The 24913-nt window shown below is 39.3% G+C and overlaps 1 protein-coding gene across 6 annotated transcripts in view; it reads right to left on the bottom strand.

Moving 5' to 3' along the window:
- Positions 1-376: 376 nt before the first annotated feature.
- LOC120044610 (bromodomain-containing protein 3-like) overlaps positions 377-24913 on the bottom strand; it is a 39775-nt gene continuing 15238 nt past the window's right edge. For all 6 annotated transcript variants that reach the window (XM_038989299.1, XM_038989284.1, XM_038989312.1 and 3 more), the window contains 3 exons: positions 22549-22760; positions 21950-22239; positions 377-1776 (listed from right to left, as the gene is read on the bottom strand). In XM_038989299.1, coding sequence (XP_038845227.1) covers positions 1658-1776; positions 21950-22239; positions 22549-22760 — 621 coding nt within the window. In that variant the 3' untranslated portion in view covers positions 377-1657. The remainder of the gene's footprint in view (positions 1777-21949; positions 22240-22548; positions 22761-24913) is intronic.

The raw sequence follows: 24913 nt of genomic DNA, 5'->3' as shown, positions 1-24913 counted from the left end.
ACGCCCCTCCCTTAAGGTATCTGTGACCAACAGATGCATATTGGTATTCTCATTCATTTGAAATCCATAGATTAGGCTTATATGAACTTTAACTCAGTAAAATCGTTGAAATTGTTGCATGTTGTTTATATTTTTGTTTAGTGTAGCTTTTTTTACAGAGGTCTTTGCAATGCTCAAATGTTAACAAAATAATTTTCTGTCTTGAGTAAACCAATTGAGTTTTTATACATTTGGTGTTTAGTCGATTACCCAGATGAGACGGAGAGCCCATTGCTCTCCACTCTTAAAAGAAACAGGCTATACTGTAAGTGTTAATTCACCTACATTTTGAATATAACCATCATGTTCAATGGAAAGACTAGCCCATACACAGACAAAGGAAATAGTTATTTCATTCAATGATGAAAGTTGTCAGATATGGCACATGCCAAATATACAAACAGGCCAGGAAACAAATCACAAGAGTATGTGATGTGTGTTAAAACATCTTAGGAGGGGAGCATTTAACATTAAACACTGGCTGCATAGAGATACATGTAAAGGACAGTGACAGTAGAAGTGTCAAGAACTATCGAATAAAATTGAGAAAAACATAGAACTCCAAACTCAGTCTTAACTGCTTGATAAAAGAAATCACCTGACAAAATCATCAGGTGAACTCTTTATAAGAAGTAGATGTTAAAGGTATGAGTACATCTAGTAATACATTACTTTGGGAAGTATCAAACCAAACAAGTTAACTTGTATATGCTCCACATTCTTGATGCTAAATATCAAAGCAAAACACTGCTAAGAAAATAAGACACAAAAAATGATAATTAGACAATCAGCAAAAGGTGTTCGAATAGCAACTTTACTTTGCCACAAATGTGTATATAAAATATCCTCAGGAAATACAGATAGGGCCATGATTAAGTCAATGTTCTATTCAACTGCAGTCTAGTGTTAACCCACAACTATATTTCAACAGACCCTTGAGACATAACAGATTTAAATACTGATTGGAGCATGGAAGATTGATAACAAAAATAAATTCTTTGCGATAGATGACTAGTAACCATTTGTTTTACACTGTCAATGGAAATGAGATTTATGATCATAAAAATAACAATTATCTTAATTTCTTCAATATAGCTGTATACATAAAGTAAAAGAAAATGTAATGGAATGTTGTGAGGTGGCAAAGGTCAAACTACAGGCAACAGCCATCCCAGGAAGAGAAAGACTGTATTTGTCCCTTGAGACAATGTTGTCCAAACCAAAATCAATCTTACTGTTTTTAAAGATTTCCTACTGGTATAACAGTCTTTCAAAGTTGATTCAGCTACGAGCACCCATGTAAAGCAGAAATCTTTTTTCTCTTCAATTAAAATAACTAACATGTGGTTCTGGTGATACCAGGCATTTCCCTTTGAGGGCCAGCAAAAACAAACCCTGACTATGTTCAGTCAGCTATATCTTCTTACATGTTTCCTACTTTGTCTCTAAAGGCATTTCTAAATACAAAACATGATCAATATCTTCAGTCATCGAAAGTCTTCATTATCTTATAAAAGTAATCCAGGGGAAGAAAAAAAGAGAGTACTCTACTAGCTAAAAAGGAGGGTAAATTACCTAAGGTGAGAGGGGGACTCAGGGTATGGGGGTCTTTCTCTGATCAATCGGAGTCACTGCTTTCTGAGCTGGAGCCACTGGAGCTGCTGCTGCCAGAGTCAGAGGAGCTGCTGCTGCCGCTCAGCCGAGAGGCGCCCCCTGCTGGCGCCGAGCCTGCCTTCTCTGCAGAGAAGAAGGAAGGAGGTGAGGGTTAATACTGAGGCACACAGTCAAACACAGACAAATCAACTAGAGAAAAGACAACCATCCTTTTCACAGAGAGCGTCAATGGACAACATATATTACACACAGCCCAAAGCGGCATAATTAGTAATAGGCCACATTCAGTCAATACTACTTAAATTGAAGATGCAGTTCTGGTGACATTGTTCAATGACAAACACTTTTGAGGTGCATGGTTAGAGGAGAAATAGAGGTAGCCATCCAAGCAGTCAGAGAGTTTCCTACAGAAATGTCCGAATCTGTTCTATTTCCCTCCATGGCTAAAGCCTAACGCAGAAACACCGAAAACGTGTCCCATTTAGGGCTGTCCCCAACATCAACAAAAATCTTGGTGACCAAGAGTCATCTGTTCTTTCGACCAATCGAATGGTCAACATTTTAAAATGTGTATTTTTCCATATATTGACACATCAGACTCTGTCTTTCCACCCTCAGCCTCTGACGGATTGTCTCCACCTTCCACCACCATGCACCAAATACTCTGACTGTTCACAGCCATAAAGGTATGTGAAAACAGTTATCACTCATAATAACGTATTATTTGTTGAACAACAATTACAGTCCATCCATTCCAGCTGACCCCATTCCTCACTTGAACCCTATGTAAAGTGATGCTCTACAATACGTCTTCTTATTTGTCTCCCTACCAGCAGACTCCGTCTCTCCACCCTCAGCCTCTCTGATGGACTGTCTCCACCTTCCACCACCGTACGCCAAATACTCAAAATGTGAATCTGAAGGCTGGCACCCTGAGCTGGTGTGGCTGTACAGTAAAAGGAGTCGACCTCAAATATGAAAACTGTTCAAGGGTGTGTAGACTCACTAGACACTGTATACCCATTGATTCTTGAAGAAAATAAGTTATAAATACTTGTTGAGCTTAGTTGAACTGTTCTTCCCCATCAGAACCAAACATAGGCCTGTTTAACTTTGGGATAGGGGGCGCTATTTTCACTTTGGGATAAAATCGTGCCCAATTTAAACGGCCTCGTACTCTATTCTAGATCGTACAATATGCATATTATTATTACTATTGGATAGAAAACACTCAAGTTTCTAAAACTGTTTGAATTATATCTGTGAGTAAAACAGAACTCATTTTGCAGCAAACTTCCTGTCAGGAAGTGAAAAATCAGAAATCGAGGCTCTGTTCCAGGGCCTTCCTATTCATTTGTATTCATTTGCTTGAAATCTATGGATATACATGCACTTCATACGCCTTCCACTAGATGTCAACAGGCAGTGAGAGGTGAAATGGGGTGTATAGCTTGATCTGAGGTCAAACGAGAGCTCTTCGAATGACATGACCCCAAATTTCCTTTGTTCAGCAAGACGCGGGAAGGAACCCTGGATTGCGTTCTGAAAAGCTTTCGTTATAGACGGCTAATATCTCCGGCTCTGATTTTATTTGATAAATGTGATAATATCATCGTAAAGTATGTTTTATCAGATTATTGAAAGTTTAAAAATCGGGAGTTTTGGCCTTTTCCGTTCTCTGCGTTTGGTGATGATGGACAGCTTCGCGCCACTTGGCTAGTTTTGGTTGCTAATTCGACAGGAGAAAAGGACATTCTAAAACCAAACAACGATTGTTCTGGACAAAGGACCCCTTGTACAAGATTCTGATGGAAGCTCAGCAAAAGTAGGAACCATTTATGATGTTATTTCGTATTTCTGTGGAAAATGTTTAGTACTATTTTCCGCCCTCATTGCAGGCGCTGTCTCGCTATAACGTAAGCTGTATGTCGTACTAAAGTTATTTTTAGAATTCTAACACGGCGATTGCATTAAGAACTAGTGTATCTTTCATTTGCTATCCAACATGTATTTTTTAGTAAAGTTTATGATGAGTTATTTGGTCAGATTAGGTGAGTGTCAGAAATATATCCGGAGATTCTGGGAAAAAGTTGCTACGTTTTCACAATGTATAACCACGGATTTCAGCTCTAAATATGCACATTTTCGAACAAAGCATAAGTGTATTGTATAACCTGATGTTATAGGACTGTCATCTGATGAAGGTTGTCAAGGTTAGTGAAAAACTATATATCTTTTGCTGTTTTTTTGCGATCGCTAACTTTTGCTGCTGATAAATGGGTTGTGTTTTTGTGGTAAGCTAATATAATGCTATATTGTGTTTTCGCTGTAAAACACTTAAAAAATCTGAAATATTGGCTGGATTCACAAGATGTTTATCTTTCATTTGCTGTACACCATTTATTTTTCAGAAATGTTTTATGATGAGTATTTAGGTATTTCACGTTGGTCTCTGTAATTGTTCTAGCTGCTTCGGTGCTATTTGTGATTGTAGCTGCAATGTAAAACTATGATTTATACCTGAAATATGCAAATTTTTCAAACAAAACATAGATTTATTGTATAACATGTTATAAGACTGTCATCTGATGAAGTTGTTTCTTGGTTAGTGACTAATTCTATCTCTATTTGGTCGGTTTTGTGCAAGCTACCTGTGCTGTGAAAGAAATGTCTGTGCTTTTTTGTATTTGGTGGTGAGCTAACATAAATATACGTGGTGTTTTCGCTGTAAAACATTTTTAAAAATCGGACATGTTGGCTGGATTCACAAGATGTTTATCTTTCATTTGCTGTATTGGACTTGTTATTAATGTGTGAAAGTTAAATATTTCTAAAAAATATTTCTTGAATTTCACGCGCTGCCTTTTCAGTGGAATGTGGGGGGCTAGACAGGTTAACTTCTTATGGCTGCAAGCCCGACGTCGGTACACTTATGACAACAGCCAGCTCAAGTGCAGGGCGCGAAATTCAAAATATATTTTTTAGAAATATTTAACTTTCACACATTAACAAGTCCAATACAGCAAATGAAAGGTACACATCTTGTGAATCCAGCCAACATGTCCGATTTTTAAAATGTTTCACAGCGAAAACAGCACGTATATTTATGTTAGCTCACCACCAAATACAAAAAAGCACTAACATTTTTCACCTTAACCATTTTAAAATGTCAACTTCAATGTCAACTGACCAATAAACAATGTGGGAATGTTCTGACACATAAATGCATATCAAATCAGACACAGATATTTGTATTGTAACCAAACTTGGTACACATGTTCCAAACCCTGTCAAGACTCAACATATGCATGCACATTCAGATTGACCACACAGTGGTGCTACAACAGGCATATATTTATATCTCTTGATCTGTTTTGAAATTGAAAACCTTTGTGGTTATTATGTTGATGTGCTTCCTATTCCTTTTGAGGTCTGGAATCCTAGGATTTTTGTGTGGTGTCAAAATGACTACTTTTGCAATTTTTTTCTGTTATTCAAAGGTGCTGTCATGAGGTGGCTGCAGCTTGCACCAGACAGAGACGGAGGCAGAAAGGAGAGGGCGGATAGACCCAGAGAGACATAGATACACACATACATACATACATACATACATACAATTGAAGTCGGAAGTTCACATACACTTAGGTTGGAGTCATTAAAACTCATTTTTCAACCACTCCGCAAATGTATTGTTAACAAACTATAGTATTGGCAAGTCGGTTAGGACATCTACTTTGTGCATGACACAAGTCATTTTTCCAACAATTGTTTACAGAGATTATTTCACTTAAAATTCACTGTATCAGAATTCCAGTGGGTCAGAAGTTTACATACACTAAGTTGACAGTGCCTTTTAACAGCTTGAAAAATTCCAGAAAATGATGTCATTGCTTTAGAAGCACCCGATAGGCTAATTGACATAATTTGAGTCAATTGGAGGTGTACCTGTGGATATATTTCAAGGCCTACCTTCAAATTCAGTGCCTCTTTGCTTGACATCATGGGAAAATGAAAAGAAGACCTCAGAAAAAAATGTGTAGACTTCCACAAGTCTGGTTCATCCTTGGGAGCATTTTCCAAACACCTGAAGGTACCACGTTCATCTGTACAAACAATAGTACGTAATTATAAACACCATGGGAACACGCAGCCATTATACCATTCAGGAAGGAGACGCGCTCTGTCTCCTAGAGTTGAACGTACTTTGGTGTGAAAAGTACAAATCAATCCCAGAAAAACAGCAAAGGCCCTTGTGAAGATGCTGGAGGAAACAGGTACAAAAGTATTCATATCCACAGTAAAATGAATCCTATGTCGACATAAACTAAAAGGAAGAAGAAGAAGCCACTGCGCCAAAACCGCCATAAAAAAGCCAGACTACGGTTTGCAACTTTACATGGGGACAAATATCGTACTTTTTGGAGAAATGTCCTCTGGTCTGATGAAACAAAAATAGAACTGTTTGGCCATAATGAACATCGTTATGTTTGGAGGAAAAAGGGGGAGGCTTGCAAGCCGAAGAACACCATTCCAACCGTGAAACACGGGGATGGCAGCATCATGTTGTGGGGGTGCTTTGCTGCAGGAGGGACTTATGCACTTAACAAAATAGATGGCTTCATGAGGACGGAAAATTATGTGGATATATTGAAGCAACATCTCAAGACATCAGTCAGGAAGTTAAAGCTTGGTCGCAAATGGGTCTTCCAAATGGACAATGACCCCAAGCATACTTCCAAAGTTGTGGAAAATTGGCTTAAGGACAACAAAGTCAAGATATTGGAGTGGCCATCACAAAGCCTTGACCTCAATCCTATCGAAAATTTGTGGGCGGAACTGAAAAACCATGTGCGAGCAAGGAGGCCTAAAAACCGGACCCAGTTACACCAGCTCTGTCAAGAGAAATGGGCCAAAATTCACCCAACTTAATTGTGGGAAGCTTGTGGAAGGCTACCTGAAACGTTTGACCCAATTAAAGGCAATGCTACCAAATACTAATTGAGTGTATGTAAACTTCTGACCCACTGGGAATGTGATGAAAGAAATAAAAGCTGAAATAAATCATTCTCTCTACTATTATTCTGACATTTCACATTCTTAACATAAGTGGTGATCCTAACTGACCTAAGACAGGGAATTTTTACTAGGATTAAATGTCAGGAATTGTGAAAAACTGAGTTTAAATGTATATGGCTAAGGTGTATGTAAACTTCCGACTTCAACTGTACGTGTAAGGGATAAACACTGATGCTTTGTACATTATCTGGAAATAATGGATGACTTGGTACTGCCCGTTTTTATTAGTTCCAGAAATTGTACAGAGCAGAGGCGTTTATCCCACTTATACCACGGTTGCCAAAGAAAACAAGCACACATTTACTGGTAAAAATTACATGTAAATTCATACTATTTCATCCTTCCACTGGTTGTTAGGTTGCTAGAGAAGCGGACTTGTTGTTCATTCTATTTGTTTGATTGCTATGCAGGCTGGCAATGTTCTTATCCCTTGCTTGCTAGCTAGTCAATTATGGCTAACACAGTCATGTCAAATCTGCAGATAAAATAACAACAAAGTAGCTGCATTTGCATTTGTTTAACCTCTAACACCTCCCAAACCCGGATCCGGGAGCACCCCCCACCACCCCCCACTGACTAGCATAGCTAGCATAGCGTCACAAGTAAATAGTAGCATCTAAATATCATTAAATCACAAGTCCAAGACACCAAATGAAAGATACAGATCTTGTGAATAAAGCCATCATTTCTGATTTTTAAAATGTTTTACAGGGAAGACACAATATGTAAATCTATTAGCTAACCACGTTAGCAAAAGACACCATTTTTCTTACTCCACTATTTTTTCACTCCATCACCAGCTATCACCAATTCGACCAAATAAAGATATAAATAGCCACTAACCAAGAAAAAACTTCATCTGATAACATATTTATTGTATAGCATAGGTTTTGTTAGAAAAATGTGCATATTTCAGGTATAAATCATAGTTTGCCATTGCAGCCACCATCACAAATCTCCCCAAAGCGACTAGAATTACTACAGAGAGCACGTGTATTACCTAATTACTAATCATAAAACATTTCTTAAAAATACACAGCGCACAGCAATGGAAAGACACAGATCTTGTGAATTCAGACAATATTTCAGATTTTCTAAGTGTTTTACAGCGAAAACACAATAAATCGTTATATTAGCATACCACATGTGCAAACGTTACCCGAGCATTGATTCAAGGCAAAAAGAGCGATAGCATTATCACCACCAAAATGTATTAACCTGTCTCGCCCCCCCGTTCCGCTAGCGGAACTCCTCCCACATTCCACTGAAAAGGCAGAGCGCGAAATTCAAAAAATATTTTTTTAGAAATATTTAACTTTCACACATTAACAAGTCCAATACAGCTAATGAAAGATACACATCTTGTGAATCCAGCCAACATGTCCGATTTTTTAAATGTTTTACAGGGAAAACACAATATATATTTATGTTAGCTCACCAACAAATAGAAAAAAGCACAGACATTTTTCACAGCACAGGTAGCAAAATCAAAATCAACCAAACTAACCTAGAACAAACCAAAGAAACAACTTAATCAGATGACAGTCTTATAACATGTTATACAATAAATCTATGTTTTGTTCGAAAAATGTGCATATTTCAGGTATAAATCATAGTTTACATTGCGGCTACAATCAGAAATTGCACCGAAAGCAGCCAGAATAATTACAGACACCAACGTGACATACCGAAATACTCATCATAAAACATTTCTGAAAAATACATGGTGTATAGCAAATTAAAGACAAAGATCTTGTGAATACAGCCAATATTTCAGATTTTCTAAGTGTTTTACAGCGAAAACACAATATAGCATTATATTAGCTTACTACAATAGCCTACCACACAACCGCATTCATTCATCAAGGCACGTTAGCGATAGCAATAGGCACGTTAGCGTTAGCGAATAAACCAGCAAAAGATATTAAATTTCACTAACCTTCATAAACCTTCCTCAGATGACAGTCCTGTAACATCAGGTTATACATACACTTATGTTTTGTTCGAAAATGTGCATATTTAGAGCTGAAATCCGTGGTTATACAACGTAGCATAACGTAGCATAACGTGCTAACGTAGCATCTTTTTCCCAGAATGTGCAGATATTTCTATTAGACTCTCACCTATTCTGACCAAATAGCTATTCATAAACATTACAAAAAAATACATGTTGTATAGGAAACGATAGATCCATTAGTTCTTAATGCAATCGCAGTGTTAGAATTCTAAAAATATCTTCATTACGACATAAGACTTAGTTATGGTAAGGGAATAACCAAAACCTGAGCGCAAAGCTACTATTACACAGTTCGACAGATATATGAAATAGCATCACAAAATGGTTCCTACTTTTGCTGATCTTCTATCAGAATGTTGTACAATGGGTCCTTTGTCCAGAACCGTCTTTGTTTGGATTCAGAACGTTCTTTTTCCCTCTTGAATTAGCAAGCACACTGGCCATGCGGCGCTAAGCTCTCCAACGTCAACAAAGTCAAACAACGCAACACGCCTAACGTCCCGAATAAATTTCAATAATCTAATGAAACTATATTGAAAAAACATACTTTAGGATGATATTGTAACATGTATCAAATAAATTCAAAGCCGGAGCTCATATTCGCCCATAACGACAGGTTTCCAGTAGGCAATAGCAGGTCCCCCCACGCGCCTTGCAGACAACAGAAAATGGGGGACACGGTTTTCCAAGAGGGCTCATTCAACGTCAGACAGAGATAATCAACTCCTTTTTCCTCTCACTTCCTCTTGACATCCAGGGGAAGGTGTATGACGTGCAAGTATAGTCATACGTATCATGCCCATTTATAGGCAGCGACTTGAACACAGCATCGATTTCAGACTTTCCACTTCCTGGTCACAAAGTGTGCTGCCAAATGAGTTGTGTTTGACCCACAGACAAAATTCAAACGGTTTTAGAAACTAGAGAGTGTTTCTATCCAATAGTAATAATAATATGCATATTGTACGAGCAAGAATTGAGTACGAGGCCGTTTAAATTTTGAACGATTTTCCCCAAAAGTGAAAACAGCACCCCCTATCCTCAACAGGTTAACTTCTTGCGAATATAGGGGGTGCTGTTTCGACTTAGCATAAATTGGTCTCCAGATTAAACTGCCTAGTACTCAATTCTTGCTCGTACAATATGCATATTATTATTATTATTGGATAGAAAACACTCTCTAGTTTCTATAACCGTTGGAATTATGTCTCTGAGTGGAACAGAACTAATTCTACAGCACTTTTCCTGACAGGGAGTGAGATTTCAGAAATCTTGGCCTCTGGTCCCAGGTCAGTTTTAATGTCCCTGTGAATGCTATGGGGATACAAACACTGCCTACGCCTTCCTCTAGATGTCAGTAAGTGGTGACAATTTGAATGGAGTCGATTGCGCAATCAGGGCCTGTATAAAAGACCAAAGAGCGGAAGTACATGTCTTTTCTTCCCTGCGCTTGGCGCACGATGGACGTCGGACTGGCCTCTTTCCAAGCTTTGGTTTAGCCAGTAATATATCGCCGGTCATGTTTTTACTCGTTATAGGTGTTAAAAACATCATAAGGTAGTTAATTTAAACCGTTTTATAGCAATTTATATCCGTTTAGTGCGATTTTCTGGCATTTCTTTGTGACGCACTTCCAAGAGCTGGGCACTTTTCTAGTACATGCCGAACGTTAGTGGCCATTTCGACGGGACAAGAGGACATCTTTCGACCAAAAGACGATTAGACCGGAGAAAGGATACATTGCCCAAGATTCTGATGGGAGTTCAGCTCATAGTAAGAACTATTTATGATGATAAATCGTTGTTCTGTAGAAAAATGTTAAACGCATATTCCGCCATTTTCTTTGGGGTAGCTTCGCTTTGGCGCACCCTGTATTGCACAGTAAGGATAATTTAAAAAATGTAATTCAGCGATTGCATTAAGAACTAATTTGTCTTTCAATAGCTGTCCACCCTGTATTTTTTAGTCAAGTTTATGAATATTTATTCATTAGACTAGATCACTGTCCAATATGGCGCCCGACATTTTCAGGCCAGTTTTGCTACTATTCTCATTGTATAACCACGTTTTTTTGTGGCTAAATATGCACATTTTCGAACAAACTCTATATGTATGTTGTAATATGATGTTACAGGAGTGTCATCGGAAGAATTCGGAGAAGGTTAGTGAAAAAATTAAGCTGTTTTCTAGTGACATTTATTTGGGTACATCCATGCTACTGTACATACGTGTAGTGCCCATTGAGGGATGGCACGCACACAAAGTCAATTTCATCTATTTAAATAAAAGTTTTAAAATGAGAAAATGTCATGTATTTTTTTATGTTTATGTTGTTCATATTTTAGTTGATAACTGCAATATAACTACCTACATTTAATATAATATTACTAACTACATTTAACATAAATAAGTTTTAGTGGGGGAAGGGTGGGGTAGAATCGAGTGGATTGGGACATTGCTGGGCCGATTCTGTCCCAAAAATAGCAGCTTTGGCTCAGTTAAAGGCTCCCGAGTGGCGCAGCAGTCTAAGGCACTGCATCTCAGTGCTAAAGGCGTCACTACAGACCCTCGTTTGATTCCAGGCTGTATCACAACCGGCCATGACTGGGAGTCCCATAGGGCGGCACACAATTGGCCTTACGTCGTCTGGCTTAGGGTTTGCGCTGGGTAGGCCATCATTGTAAATAAGAATTTGTTCTTAACTGACTTGCCTAGTTAAATAAAGCTTAAATAAAAAATTAAAACAAAGTTCAGGCTACCAGATCTGGGCCGAATGACTCGGGCCTAGTCTATACTGTCATTCATTTCGGACTCGGGCCGGATACGACTGCAAGCAGTTTTCGATTTGGAATGCTGTTATCAGGCCAGATGTGAGCCAGACATTTTTGCTACCTGGGACAGTGCAATTGCACTTGAGATGCGTTTTAAGGCTATGGATGAGAAAGTTATCATTTCCAAACGTTTACGTCAGTTGTATGCGGCTTTGCGATCTATTAACAGCAAGGGTTGCATTAAATAGGTTAAATATTTTTTACTGATGCATTTGACAATTTTCAGTTCATACGCACAAAAGCATTCACTGTGAAAGTTGATAGGCTACAATTAGGCCATTCATATATAGCTTATGCGCAATTTATTGAATCACTGTTTTCTTGCGCAAACCGTGAGCAACACCTGTCAAACTCAGACATGTCTCAAAACACAGGGATTTCGATTCGCACAGGACTAGTATTATCAGAGGACCTTGGAGTAGGTTATTCTGGATGGAATTGATGCTCTCCTGCAATGTTAAAAATTACTGACATAGTAGATTCGGATGGGACTAGAATTACAGATGTGGTGTTTTGTGTTCGTGCACATACACTACCGTTCAAAAGTTTGAGGTCACTTGGAAATGTCCTTGTTTTTGAAAGAAAAGCGCAATTTTTGTCCATAAAAATAACATCAAATTGATCAGAAATATATAAGTATACATTGTTAATGTTGTAAATGACTATTGTAGCTGGAAATGGCGGATTTTGTTATGGAATATCGACATAGGCGTACAGAGGCCCATTATCAGCAACCATCACTCCTGTGTTCCAATGGCACGTTCTGTTAGCTAATCTAAGTTTCTCATTTTAAAAGGCTAATTGATCATTAGAAAAACATTTTGCAACGATGTTAGCACAGCTGTAAACTGTTGTTGCTGATTAAATAAGCAATAAAACTGGCCTTCTTTAGACTAGTTGAGTATTTGGAGCATCAGTATTTGTGGGTTCGATTACAGGCTCAAAATGGCCAGAAACAAAAATCTTTCTTCTGAAACTCGTCAGTCTATTCTTGTTCTGAGAAATGAAGGATATTCCATGCGAGAAATTGAACAGAAGATCTCGTACACCGGTGTGCACTACTCTCTTCACAGAACAGCACAAACTGATTCTAACAAGAATAGAAAGAGGAGTGGGAGGCCTACCACTGTTGTGCCATTGGAATACATGATGATGGTGTTGGAGTCGTGCCTGGCCATCAGTCATGAGTGAACAGGGAGTACAGGAGGGGACTGAGCATGCACCCCTGAGGATCAGCGTGGCAGATATGTTGTTACCTACCTTTACCACCTGGGGGCGGCCCGTCAGGAAGTCCAGGATCCAGTTGCAGAGGGAGGTGGCCAAAAGTTTTGAGAATGACACAAATATAAAATTTTCACAAAGTCTGCTGCCTCAGTTTGTATGATGGCAATTTGCATATACTCCAGAATGTTATGAAGAGTGATCAGATGAATTGCAATTAATTGCAAAAACTGAATCCCCAAAAAACATTTCCACTGCATTTCAGCCCTGCCACAAAAGGATCAGCTGACATCATGTCAGTGATTCTCTCGTTAACACATGTGTAAGTGTTGACGAGGCTGGAGATCACTCTGTCATGCTGATTGAGTTCGAACAACAGACTGGAAGCTTCAAAAGGAGGGTGGTGCTTGGAATCATTGTTCTTCCTCTGTCAACCATGGTTACCTGCAAGGAAACACGTGCCGTCATCATTGCTTCCACAAAAAAGGGATTCACAGGCAAGGATATTGCTGCCAGTAAGATTGCACCTAAATCAACCATTTATCGGATCATCAATAACTTTAAGGAGAGCGGTTCAATTGTTGTGAAGAAGGCTTCGCGCGCCCAAGAAAGTCCAGCAAGCGCCAGGACCGTCTCTTAAAGCTGATTCAGCTGCGGGATCAGGGCACCACCAGTACAGAGCTTGCTCAGGAATGGCAGTAGGCAGGTGTGAGTGCATCTGCACGCACAGTGAGGCGAAGACTTTTGGAGGATGGCCTGGTGTCAAGAAGGGCAGCAAAGAAGCAGCTTCTCTACAGGAAAAACATCAGGGACAGACTGATATTCTGCAAAAGGTACAGGGATTGGACTGCTGAGGACTGGGGTAAAGTCATTTTCTCTGATGAATCCCCTTTCCGATTGTTTGGGGCATCCGGAAAAAAGCTTGTCCGGAGAAGACAAGGTGAGCGCTACCATCAGTCCTGTGTCATGCCAACAGTAAAGCATCCTGAGACCATTTGTGTGTGGGGTTGCTTCTCAGCCAAGGGACTGGGCTCACTCACAATTTTGTCGAAGAACACAGCCATGAATAAAGAATGGTACCAACACATCCTCCGAGAACAACTTCTCCCAACCATCCAGGAACAGTTTGGTGACGAACAATGCCCTTTCCAGCATGATGGAGCACTTTGCCATAAGGCAAAGTGATAACTAAGTGGCTCGGGGAACAAAACATTGATATTTTGGGTCCATGGCCAGGAAACTCCCCAGACCTTAATCCCATTGAGAACTTGTGGTCAATCCTCAAGAGGCAGGTGGACAAACAAAAAAACACAAATTCTGACAAACTCCAAGCATTGATTATGCAAGAATGGGCTGCCATCAGTCAGGATGTGGCCCAGAAGTTAATTGACAGCATGCCAAGGCGGATTGCAGAGGTCTTGAAAAAGAAGGGTCAACACTGCACATATTGACTCTTTGCATCAACTTCATGTAATTGTCAATAAAAGCCTTTGACACTTATGAAATGCTTGTAATTATACTTCAGTATTCCATAGTAACATCTGACAAAAATATCTAAAGACACTGAGGCAGCAATTAATATTTGTGTCATTCTCAAAACTTTTGGCTTCGACTGTATATTTTAGATTTCAGATTCTTCAAAGTAGCCACCCTTTGCCTTGATGACAGTTTTGCACACTCCTGGCATTCTCTCAACCAGCTTCATAAGGTAGTCACATGGAATGCATTTCAAATAACAGGTGCCCCTTGTTAAACGTTCATTTGTGGAATTTCTTTCTTTCTTAATGCGTTTGAGCCAATTAGTTGTGTTGTGACAATGTATGGGGTGGTATACAGAAGATAGCCCTATTTGGTAAAAGACAAAGTCCATATTATGGCAAGAACAGCTCAAATAAGCAAAGAGAAATGACAGTCCATTACTTTATAACATGAAGGTCATTCAATCCGGAACATTTCAAGAACTTTGAAGGTTTCTTCAAGTGCAGTCGCAAAAACCATCAAGCGCAATGATGACACTGGCTCTCGTGAGGACCACCACAGGAAAGATAGACCTAGAGCTACCTCTGCTGCAGAGGATAAGTTCATTAGAGTTAACTGCACCTCAGAAATTGCAGCCCAAATAAATGCTTCACAGAGTTCAAGTAACAGACACATCTCAACATCAACTGTTCAGAGGAGACTGCGTGAATCAGGCATTCATGGTTGAAATGCTGCAAAGAAACCACTACTAAAGGTCACCAATAAGAAGAAGAGACTTGCTTGGGCCAAGAAACACGAGAAATGGACATTGGACCGGTGGAAATTTGTCATTTGGTCTGATGAGTCCAAATTTGAGATTGTTGGTTCTAAACGGCGTGTCTTTGTGAGACGCAGATGATCGTTAAACTGAAGATCACCAGTCTCAACGTCAACAGTGAAGAGGCGACTCCGGGATGCTGGTCTTCTAGGCAGAGTTGCAACGAAAAAGTCATATCTCAGACTGGCCAATAAAAAGAAAAGATTAAGATGGGAAAAATAACACAGACACTGGACAGAGGAATTCTGCCTAGAAGGCCAGCATCCCAGAGTTGCCTCTCCACTGTTGACGTTGAGACTGGTGTTTTGCGGGTACTATTTAATGAAGCTGCCAGTTGAGAACTTGTGAGGTGTCTGTTTCTCAAACTAGACACTCTAATATACTTGTCCTCTTGCTCAGTTGTGCACCGGGGCCTCCCACTCCTCTTTCTATTATGGTTAGAGACAGTTTGCGCTGTTCTGTGAAGGGAGTAGTACACAGCATTGTACGAGATCTTCAGTTTCTTGGCAATTTCTCACATGGAATAGCCTTCATTTCTCAGAACAAGAATAGACTGACAAGTTTCAGAAGAAAGGTCTTTGTTTCTGGCTATTTTGAGCATGTAATCGAACCCACAAATGCTGATGCTCCAGAATCTCAACTAGTCTAAAGAAGGCCAGTTTTATTGCTTATTTAATCAGCAACAACAGTTTTAAGCTGTGCTAACCTAATTGCAAAAGGGTTTTCTAACGATCAATTAGCCTTTTAAAATGATAAACTTGGATTAGCTAACACAACGTGCCATTGGAACACAGGAGTGATGGTTGCTGATAATGGGCCTCTGTACGCCTGTGTAGATATTCCATAAAAATATCTGCCGTTTCCAGCTACAATAGTCATTTACAACATTAACAATGTCTACACTATATTTCTGATCAATTTGATGTTATTTTAAATGGACAAACAAAATGTGCTTTTCTTTCAAAAACAAGGACATTTCTAAGTGATCCCAAACTTTTGAACGGTAGTGTAATTACATTACTGATCTCCCCCAGTAAAACAAATCCCGTCCGAATAGGGCAAAATAGAGCCTGACCTATAGCATATCATAATCACATCAATCAATTGGTTATAACAAACTGAACACCATAACAGGTGACAGAAAAATGGATGCAGAGGATGTGACAAACTCGAAACGGGGGAATGTTTACTGTTTGCTCAGGACGTAAAGGGAAAGTCATGTGTAGAATAATTTTGACTAGTTGTGAAAAATACTGGAGATCAAGAAAAAGAAGGTAAGGAGCAAGCGCTGCATGCATATTATGTGTGCCAAACAGGTGCTGTTAGATTACAATATCATTTCTGACCGTTTGGAACAATGTAAACACTAAATAAATTATAAGCGTACCAGAGAGTCTGTTGGTACCTTTATTACAGCAAAAACTAAAAACAGTCGCATTCATTCGTGAATGCAATTTGCAAAATGGAACGGTTTATTTACTGTTTAACTTCTCTAGGGTAGGTGAGACGCTAACGTCCCACCAGGCCAACATCCGGTGAAACTGCAGAGCTAACATTTTAAATACACCATTCGTTGTATTAAACATTCTTGTAAATACATGTATCTTACATCATTTAAAAGATGAACGTCTTATTAATCCAGCCGCTGTGTCAGATTTCAAAAAGGTTTACTGCAAAAGCAAACGTGATTTTCTGAGGACGGCGCCCCACACACACAAGTATTACTAGCATTTTCCAACCAGGCATTAGCGTCACGAAAGTCAGAAATAACAATAAAATAAATCGCTTACCATTGAAGATCTTCCTCTGGTGGCAATGCCAAGTGTCCTTACTACACAGTGAATGTTCGTTTTGTTTGATAAAATCCATTTTTATAGCCTAACACGAAACATTTGTAAACCGGTTGCGTCGTTATTTCCGTCTCACACTTTTGTGGTAATTACACACACTAAACAAACGTTTATCCAGTCATGGTTGGTTTCATTGCAATCCTCTGGTTGTTACTAACACAACCATACATGATGGCTCTTTTCCCGGGACGTATTGACCGAAACAAAACGATTTGAAGACACCAATCAATGACCTCATTGCGCACCAATGGTAGGACCGGTCTATCGTTGATTGACTGTATTTTGGCCCAATGACCACTGATCTTGAAATTTAGCTCAGCCAATGAGCTGAGGTAAACGGCAATATGTAATGGTTATACGTTTGAAGACCAGCCTTTGTCGTAAACTCTGGCGTAAAAGAGGTTCATTCACCATTGCAAATCCTACTTGACGGAGCCACGAGTGTTACGCATAGCAGTAACATATTCAATAGCATTTTCAACAAGTTTATATATTTAAATTATGGCGAATAAATCAGGAAAAGCTAAAACAAAGTCTAGATATACAGATTTAACCCAAATTATAGAGGAAATTGATAGAGACAGCCCCCCATCTCACAGCTAGCCTTCAGGGAGCTGCTCATCCAGGAGCTTGCTAGCTACAGCAAGTCCACTGCAGCACCTTCTGCTCAGTCAACCAGTGGTGTTCACCTGCCCAGATTCATCTCTGCAGGCATGAATGTGCCTCAGGGCAAAGAGGTCACAGTGGGGAGGAGACGTTGTGCCCTTTGTCACAGGAAATGCCCCATCACCTGCACCACCTGTTCAGTAAGCCTCTGCTTTACAGCAGAAAGAGGGCCATGGCACCAGCAGCACAATATTGTGTAGAGGACTGAGGGTCTTCACAATATTTATCTATTTATTTCTTTATAAAATATACAATATTGTAAATAGAAAATGTGTAAATAGTTACCCTTGTTATTTGTTTGTTTATTTTTTTTTTTTTTTTTTCCATATATATATTTATTTTGGGGGGGTGTGTTAGAATAGCATTTATGTATTTTGTATGTAGTTCTTTCCTTGAAAATGTATCACTGTACCAATTCGGCCACTTGGGTACATTTGGGTACATTTGTGTGGGACACCTGGGTGACTTCATGCTCAATGTCATGTAGCTCGCTCATTTTTGAAGTTATCTGTCTAAAACTTTGCTCAGCTATTGTTGCCATCTTATGTTCTTCATTCAAATCATCCACAGCATCCTATCTGTATGTTTGGCTGTTCTTGGTCATTTGAAAGACGATGCAGCAACAATAAAAAACAGAAAACATATGTTTATTTCCTTGTATTTTCTTCTACCAGATCTATTCTGTTATATTCTCCGACATTCAATTCACATTTCCACAAAATTCAGAGTGTTTCCTTTCAAATGATACCAAGAATATGCATATCCTTGCTTCTGGGTCTGAGCTACAGGCAGTTAGATTAGGGTATGTCTTTAGGCGGAAATTGAGAAGAAGGGGGGGTACCCCAAAGAAGTTAAGCTAATTATTCAAGCCTCACTTTATTTTATCTTAAAACTAAAATGCTTGATTGCATTTCAAATTATGAATGACTCGTATGTGTAATAACATGAACAAATTAATTATTGATTGATACAGTAGCCTATATAAGTATTGAAATATAGGCCTAAGTAAGGTACAGTATTAAGACTAAACAGGAAGCGCTCTTTGGCTGCTATACTAAGCTTACTAATGATAATGACATTACTTATGATCATAATAGTAATAATAACAATAAGGAGATCAAGAAAAAGCAGCGATATTATTATTATAAATATAATTTTTCTGACAATTTGGAAGACTAAATAAATTATAAATAATACCAGAGGCTGTTCTAACAAAATAAAGTGTAAGGACTTTATTACAGCAAAGATTAAAAACAGCCTAATTGTTTACTTGACATGTCATTGCGGGAGGCTTTTGCTCGCGAAATCAGTAGGCTATTAAACAAACACTCAAACAGGCAACAGAAGCAGGATCTTATTCCTGTAGATATATTGATGATTTATAAAGCCAGACAAATGTAACAGGCTACTGATTATAGACCTAATTAAGTTAGAGTTTCCTTTCCTCACTTTTCTTAGAAAATAAGGCAAGGGCTGTTTTCCTCCGCTGCATTGTTCTCAACACCAATATGCTTGTTAAATGTGCTTATATGCACATAGCAACATGGTCTAGGAAAAGGCGCCAATTCAACAGCACACTGATGTGTTTCTGAACTGCGGACAGCGGCCACTATCCAATGCAGGAGGAAGCGCATTTTATATCAAATAAGGTTATTTTTATTAGTGTTGCACCATTGTTCTCATGTAATATAACCATATACAATTTCAGTAGCACGTCTTAGACTGATGGACTGTGTCATCCCCACGGCCTCCTCAATGAATCAGTTCACTCAGACAGGTGTTGCGAACACAATGAAATAAAAAATAAAAAAGGTTTTTGCTACTGCTCGAATTAAGAAATCTCGGTCGGTCAACAGCCTATCGACCAAACAATCGACGAGTCGACTAACTGGGGTCAGCCCTAGTCCCATTCCATGTTTGTATTATTTCTATTGATTGTCTATCACTATGTGCCATCAGGGTGATTGCCCACGAAACTCGAACAAAAGAGGACCATGATTCTTTTGATTTTCACAGATTTTATCCATAAAAGGATCCTTTGGAAGAAGGTGTGATTACGTTATTTGACATTTGTATCTTAAAGCACAATTGAGAAATAATTAATTGAAGCTTTGGCCTTACATTTTGGCCTTACTCAGGCCTACTTTAGAAACCATAATATTTCATCTGTCATATGAAGCTTTACCACTTGCTCTGTAATATGAGTAGTATTTAGATTTATTTTTTAAAACGATTTTCTTGCATTCATTTATGAATAAAGATACATTTAAACATGAATATTGAAAAACATTTTCCAATATGTTGTTGATCATAATATAAATCTACAGCAGGGGTTCTTAAACATTTCTAGCTCGAGACCCAAATGAGAAATGAATGGTCACCTCCTGTGACCCAAATCGTCCTCCAAACGACCCAAATGAATTATAGATGTGATTATAGATGTATTCTCATAACTCGCGATCCACCTCTTACATGCCCAGGGTCCACTTTGGGTCCTAACCAATAGTTTAAGAAAGAAAACCTGATCTACAGGCATATATATCAAAGTTCCAGAGTGGGATCTCACCTAGTTTTAGAGTTATGATAAAAAATTGTAGCATTATGATCCAATTCCCTTGTAGCACATACAGATGAAACATTATGGAGTCTTAAAGGAGGCCTGGGTCAAAATGTCACAAATGTTCCAACTTCAATTAAAGGAATAATCCACCCAAAACCACAAATTCGTAAGATTTACAGTGTTAAATAACACTAACATGTGGGAACAAGGTTATAACAAGGTTCATAGCAGCATGTGAAAATCTGTTGCAGCACAAGTCGACTACAAAACCCATAATTCAAAGCTATCAATTTAGGAGTCTACAATCTCATCATGTTCAACTTGCAGTTCATCTCAGTCTGCCTCAATGTGCAGAGTGCAGACGTTGCTAGCTATGACAACGGCCCTTTCCTACAAACACACAGGGAGCATTGTGTGATACAGTTTAATAATTTGGTACACTGTTTAGATTGAGCATATCTAACTGAAATATATACTTTGTCATGACAATATAAACGGATGATTTGGTGATCTGGAGTGCAAGTAATTGTTTTAAAAGCGTTATGAAATGTTATATTGTGTTTTTCTCCCATCTCCAGTGATGAGTACCGTATATGTATGACGCGTTCCTACATGATTTCCTGATTTCACAGACAGATCACTTAAAAGTTAAAACATGGTGAAGATAGTTATTTTACCCACTCATAAAACATTCAAAAAATTGACAGGAGTTTAAAGAGTTTATTTCTGGGGGTGGATTATCCCTTTAATTATTTCTCAGTTACACTTTCAGACACAAATGTCAAATATCTGTCAACAATCCTTCTTCCAAAGGACCCTTCTATGGATGCGATTTCACAAAAATCCCCCAAATCATGGTCCTGTCCTAGTTCGGTGAGGAATCACTCATCATAATGCTACTGGACAGTGACGACTCAAGTAGGTCTATGCCACTTCCTGACATGAGGACCTCCATGCCTAGACAGTCGCTAGGTCGGGGGGGGGGGGGGTAACTGATCCTTGAAACTAGAGAAACATCTCCTAATTCTACAAAGCAACAACAAAACTGCCATCAAGGCCTCAAGTTTTCACTGGCCTAGTTTTCACTTGCCCATCTCTTGCCTAAACTATTCTAGACCATTTGGCAGGCTGTTGCACAGTGTGAGCTCTGAAACACAGGCGGTTTCTTGTGGTTCAGTTGTTCACTCACATCCCGTAGTCTCTTTTCTAACTCTTTCTTCTTTTCCTGAACCAGTTCTTCCTTAGAATTGGCACTGTTTTCCTCAATGCCCGCTGCGAGAGACACACAGTGCCATGCAATAAGTTCCCACATGCTGTACCTTGCTGATGTGGCAACAAGCTGCACATCTTGGCCTCTCTAACATCTAGTTTTTTTCTGTGTTTTGGTGGTGGTAATGAGTCCACTTAAAATTCTATTGGACCAAAACAATAGTTCCAGTTCAAGTGAGTTTTGCTCTCTTGAATTAGGATATATTTCTGTTGTCGCATTCAACACAGAAGTACTGTACGTGAATTGCCAAACTGCTCTGCATACGAGAGACAATTTTATCTGAACTGAAGGCCAATTTTCAATGAACCACTAAAACCAGACATGCAAAGGGTGGGAGGGTAAGTAACCTCAGTTCAAAAGGAGGGGAGGAACAAATGCAAGGGAGCTTTAAAGCATTTAGGCAACAGACAGAGAAAGGAGAGGTTTATCCCTGATGAAGCCGTAACCATTAGTGACTGGAGAAGGGCATCTGTGAAAACACCAAGAAAGAGGAATAGTTCACAACTTACGTAAAAGTTTCCGCTGCTTTTTCTGCAAACAGGACTTGACGTATCGTTCGAGCTCACGAAGGGTTGAGGGTTTGAGTGTCTCAAAGTCTATCTCTATCTCGTCTGGATTGGAGTCACGCAACGATGGCTCCCGGGACTGGATGATGTGGACCACCCTGCCCAACTTCTCACCCGGAAGACGGTTGATGTCAAGGCTGAGCTGGCGCTTCTCGTCGTACGACATGGGAAGGGACGGCTCCTCTTCTGACTCATTGTTCGCCACCACCCCCTTGGACCCTTTCTTCGGTTGCCTGAAATTGTTTTGGTCAGATATTTGTTAGGCCTACAGCTTTTGCCTCTCTGAGGATGTTCAGCTTAGCACTGAGAGAAGTTCAAAGAAAATATGATTTGTGACAGACTGACATGTCTGGATCAGGCTACATGGGGATACGAGTTAAAGTGTAACACAGCAGTGCGTAACACTGTTGCAACAAGAGGCATAGTAACAATGATTCATCCAAAAGCAAAAGTTACTGGCAGTTTTGAGCAAATTACTTGTGATGCTCAGGACAGTGTGATGAATTACGAAACACAGATATGAAAAGACTGGGCAGTAGTACCTGGTAGTCACCACCATGCTGTTTGGTTTCCGGACTGGAGCCTTCTTCTGATTAGCTGGCTTGGCTTGGGGTGCCGACTTGGGTTTCTTCTTGTCATCAGCCTTCCCCTTGTCCTTCTCTTTCTTCTTATCTTTTTCCCTTTTCTCCCTTTTCTTTGGTTTACTTACTGGGGCCTGTGACAGAACAGCCAGCTGTTCGTGAACGGCCTTCAGCTGAGGAGAAAAGCAAAGTCAAGAGTCACCCATGAGTCCAGATGTTGGTGTATGTAGGGTGAAGCTTATGCAGGGACTGGGGCAAGATACTTGGAGTGATGGCAAAATACAGGCATCGATGGTTAGCTTAATGTGTGATGTTGGCACGTGTAACTTGTTGCACGCCACAATTATGACAGTGATATTAGTTATATATTAGCCCTGGGAGGGACATTTTCTTTTCCCTTTGAAGGAGTCTCATTTTATCGCCAATTCATGCATTTGCTTGATTGACTTGGCTTTTGTGGCATCTTAAATCATCCTCAAGTTATATTATTCATGTATTGTTATGTGCATTAATTAATGGACTATTCAGTACTCGTGTTTCTGCATATCTTCTCAAATGAAAGCTGAAAATGTTAAGAGGAAACAATCAAGTGTGTGATGTGTATAATGTACATTGATTTATCGCAGAAAAACAGTAGGATACTGGCATGCAAATGAGGTGTCTCAATAAATAATTTCCCATTGGCCTGGGAAAAAAGCGGTAGGAAAAGCACACCGGGGCCACCCAGCCTGTACTGCAGCTATCGAACACTTTAAAACAAGAAGCACATGCTGACTCCCCATGTGACCCATTGACTGATTGCTTTTTGAAGAAACAAATATGTAATATAGAACAAAAAAACAAACAATATAATAACTTAATTAAACACCCTAATAACACTGACATTTCCTTGTCTTCAGCACGAAAACATTGGTCTTTTTTATTCCACTTGAAAAAAGGAGGAAATATTTTAAGTGAAGCTACAATGCGGAAAAAGCATTTGAAATCATTGCTAGAATCATAAAAAAATACTGCTAACACTATCACCATTCGCCACCAGCCAACACTGTCACAAAGTTTTATTAGTCGTATTTACAGAATACACATGGTTTACATCGTCCAACGAAATGCTTACCACCATGAAAACTAACATTTCCTTTAAAAAACACTAAAATAATGCAACGATGGAGGGAAAAAGTAACTATCAACTTACAAAAAATCTTAGAAAGGACTATCTAGGCCTACATGACAAAGAGCAAGCTGACTACTGAGGGAAAGACCATCTGCTAGGGATGGATAATAGTATTCGAATACTTTAACACGGAAAATTGTATTGAAATATCCATGTAACATTGTAACATACTACAAAGATATACCATTACATTTCAAATTATTAATTTAATAAAACAAACTTTTCAATGTAGTTTTTATGACATGAGCCCCCATAAAAAGACTGGAGGCCGACCGGTAGCATTCACGTGTGTAGCTTGTTTTTTATGTTGGCCAATCAGTGGCAAAAAGGCTCAATGTAATTAAAAGTTAGAGATATGAGAAGGAGTAGGCTACAACGAGAAACCAACAGGTAGGCTGTTTAATCTTAATGGGGTTGGGTAGAAAGCGCAGCATGTACAGTGCATTCAGAATACATTCAGACACCTTCCCCTTTTCCACATTTTGCTACGTTACAGCTTTATTCAGAAATTGTTTAAATATATATATTTTTTTACATCTATCTACACACAATACCCCATAACAACAAAGCAAAAACAGTTTTTTTGTAATTTCAGCAAATTTCTAAAACTTAAAAAAACTAAATATTTACATACGTATTCAGACCCTTTGCAATGAGACTCAATAGAGCTCAGGTGCATCCTGTTTCCATTGATCATCCTTGAGATGTTTCTACAACTTGATTCGAGTCCACCAACTGTCTATATAAGGTCCCACAAGCCTTGAGGTCGAAGGAATTGTCTGTAGAGCTCCGAGACAGGATTGTGTCGAGGCGCAGATCTGGGGAAGGGTACCAAAAAAATTCTGCAGCATTGAAGGTCCCCAAAAACACAGTGGCCTCCCTCATTCTTAAATGGAAGAAGTTTGAAACCACCAAGACTCTTCCTAGAGCTGGCCGCCTGGCCAAACTGAACAATCGGGGGAGAAGGGCCTTGTTCGGGGAGGTGACTAAGAACCTGATGGTCACTCTGACAGAGCTCCAGAGTTCCTCTGTGGAGATGGAAGAACCTTCCAGAAGGATAACCATCTCTGCAGCACTCCACCAATCAGGCCTTTATGGTAGAGCGGCCAGACGGAAGCCACTCTTTAGTAAAAGGCAGAGTTTGCCAAAAGGCAC

This window comes from Salvelinus namaycush, chromosome 1, assembly GCF_016432855.1.
Source record: "Salvelinus namaycush isolate Seneca chromosome 1, SaNama_1.0, whole genome shotgun sequence".
NCBI lineage: Eukaryota > Metazoa > Chordata > Actinopteri > Salmoniformes > Salmonidae > Salvelinus > Salvelinus namaycush.
This window is presented reverse-complemented; position numbering and strand designations above follow the sequence as displayed.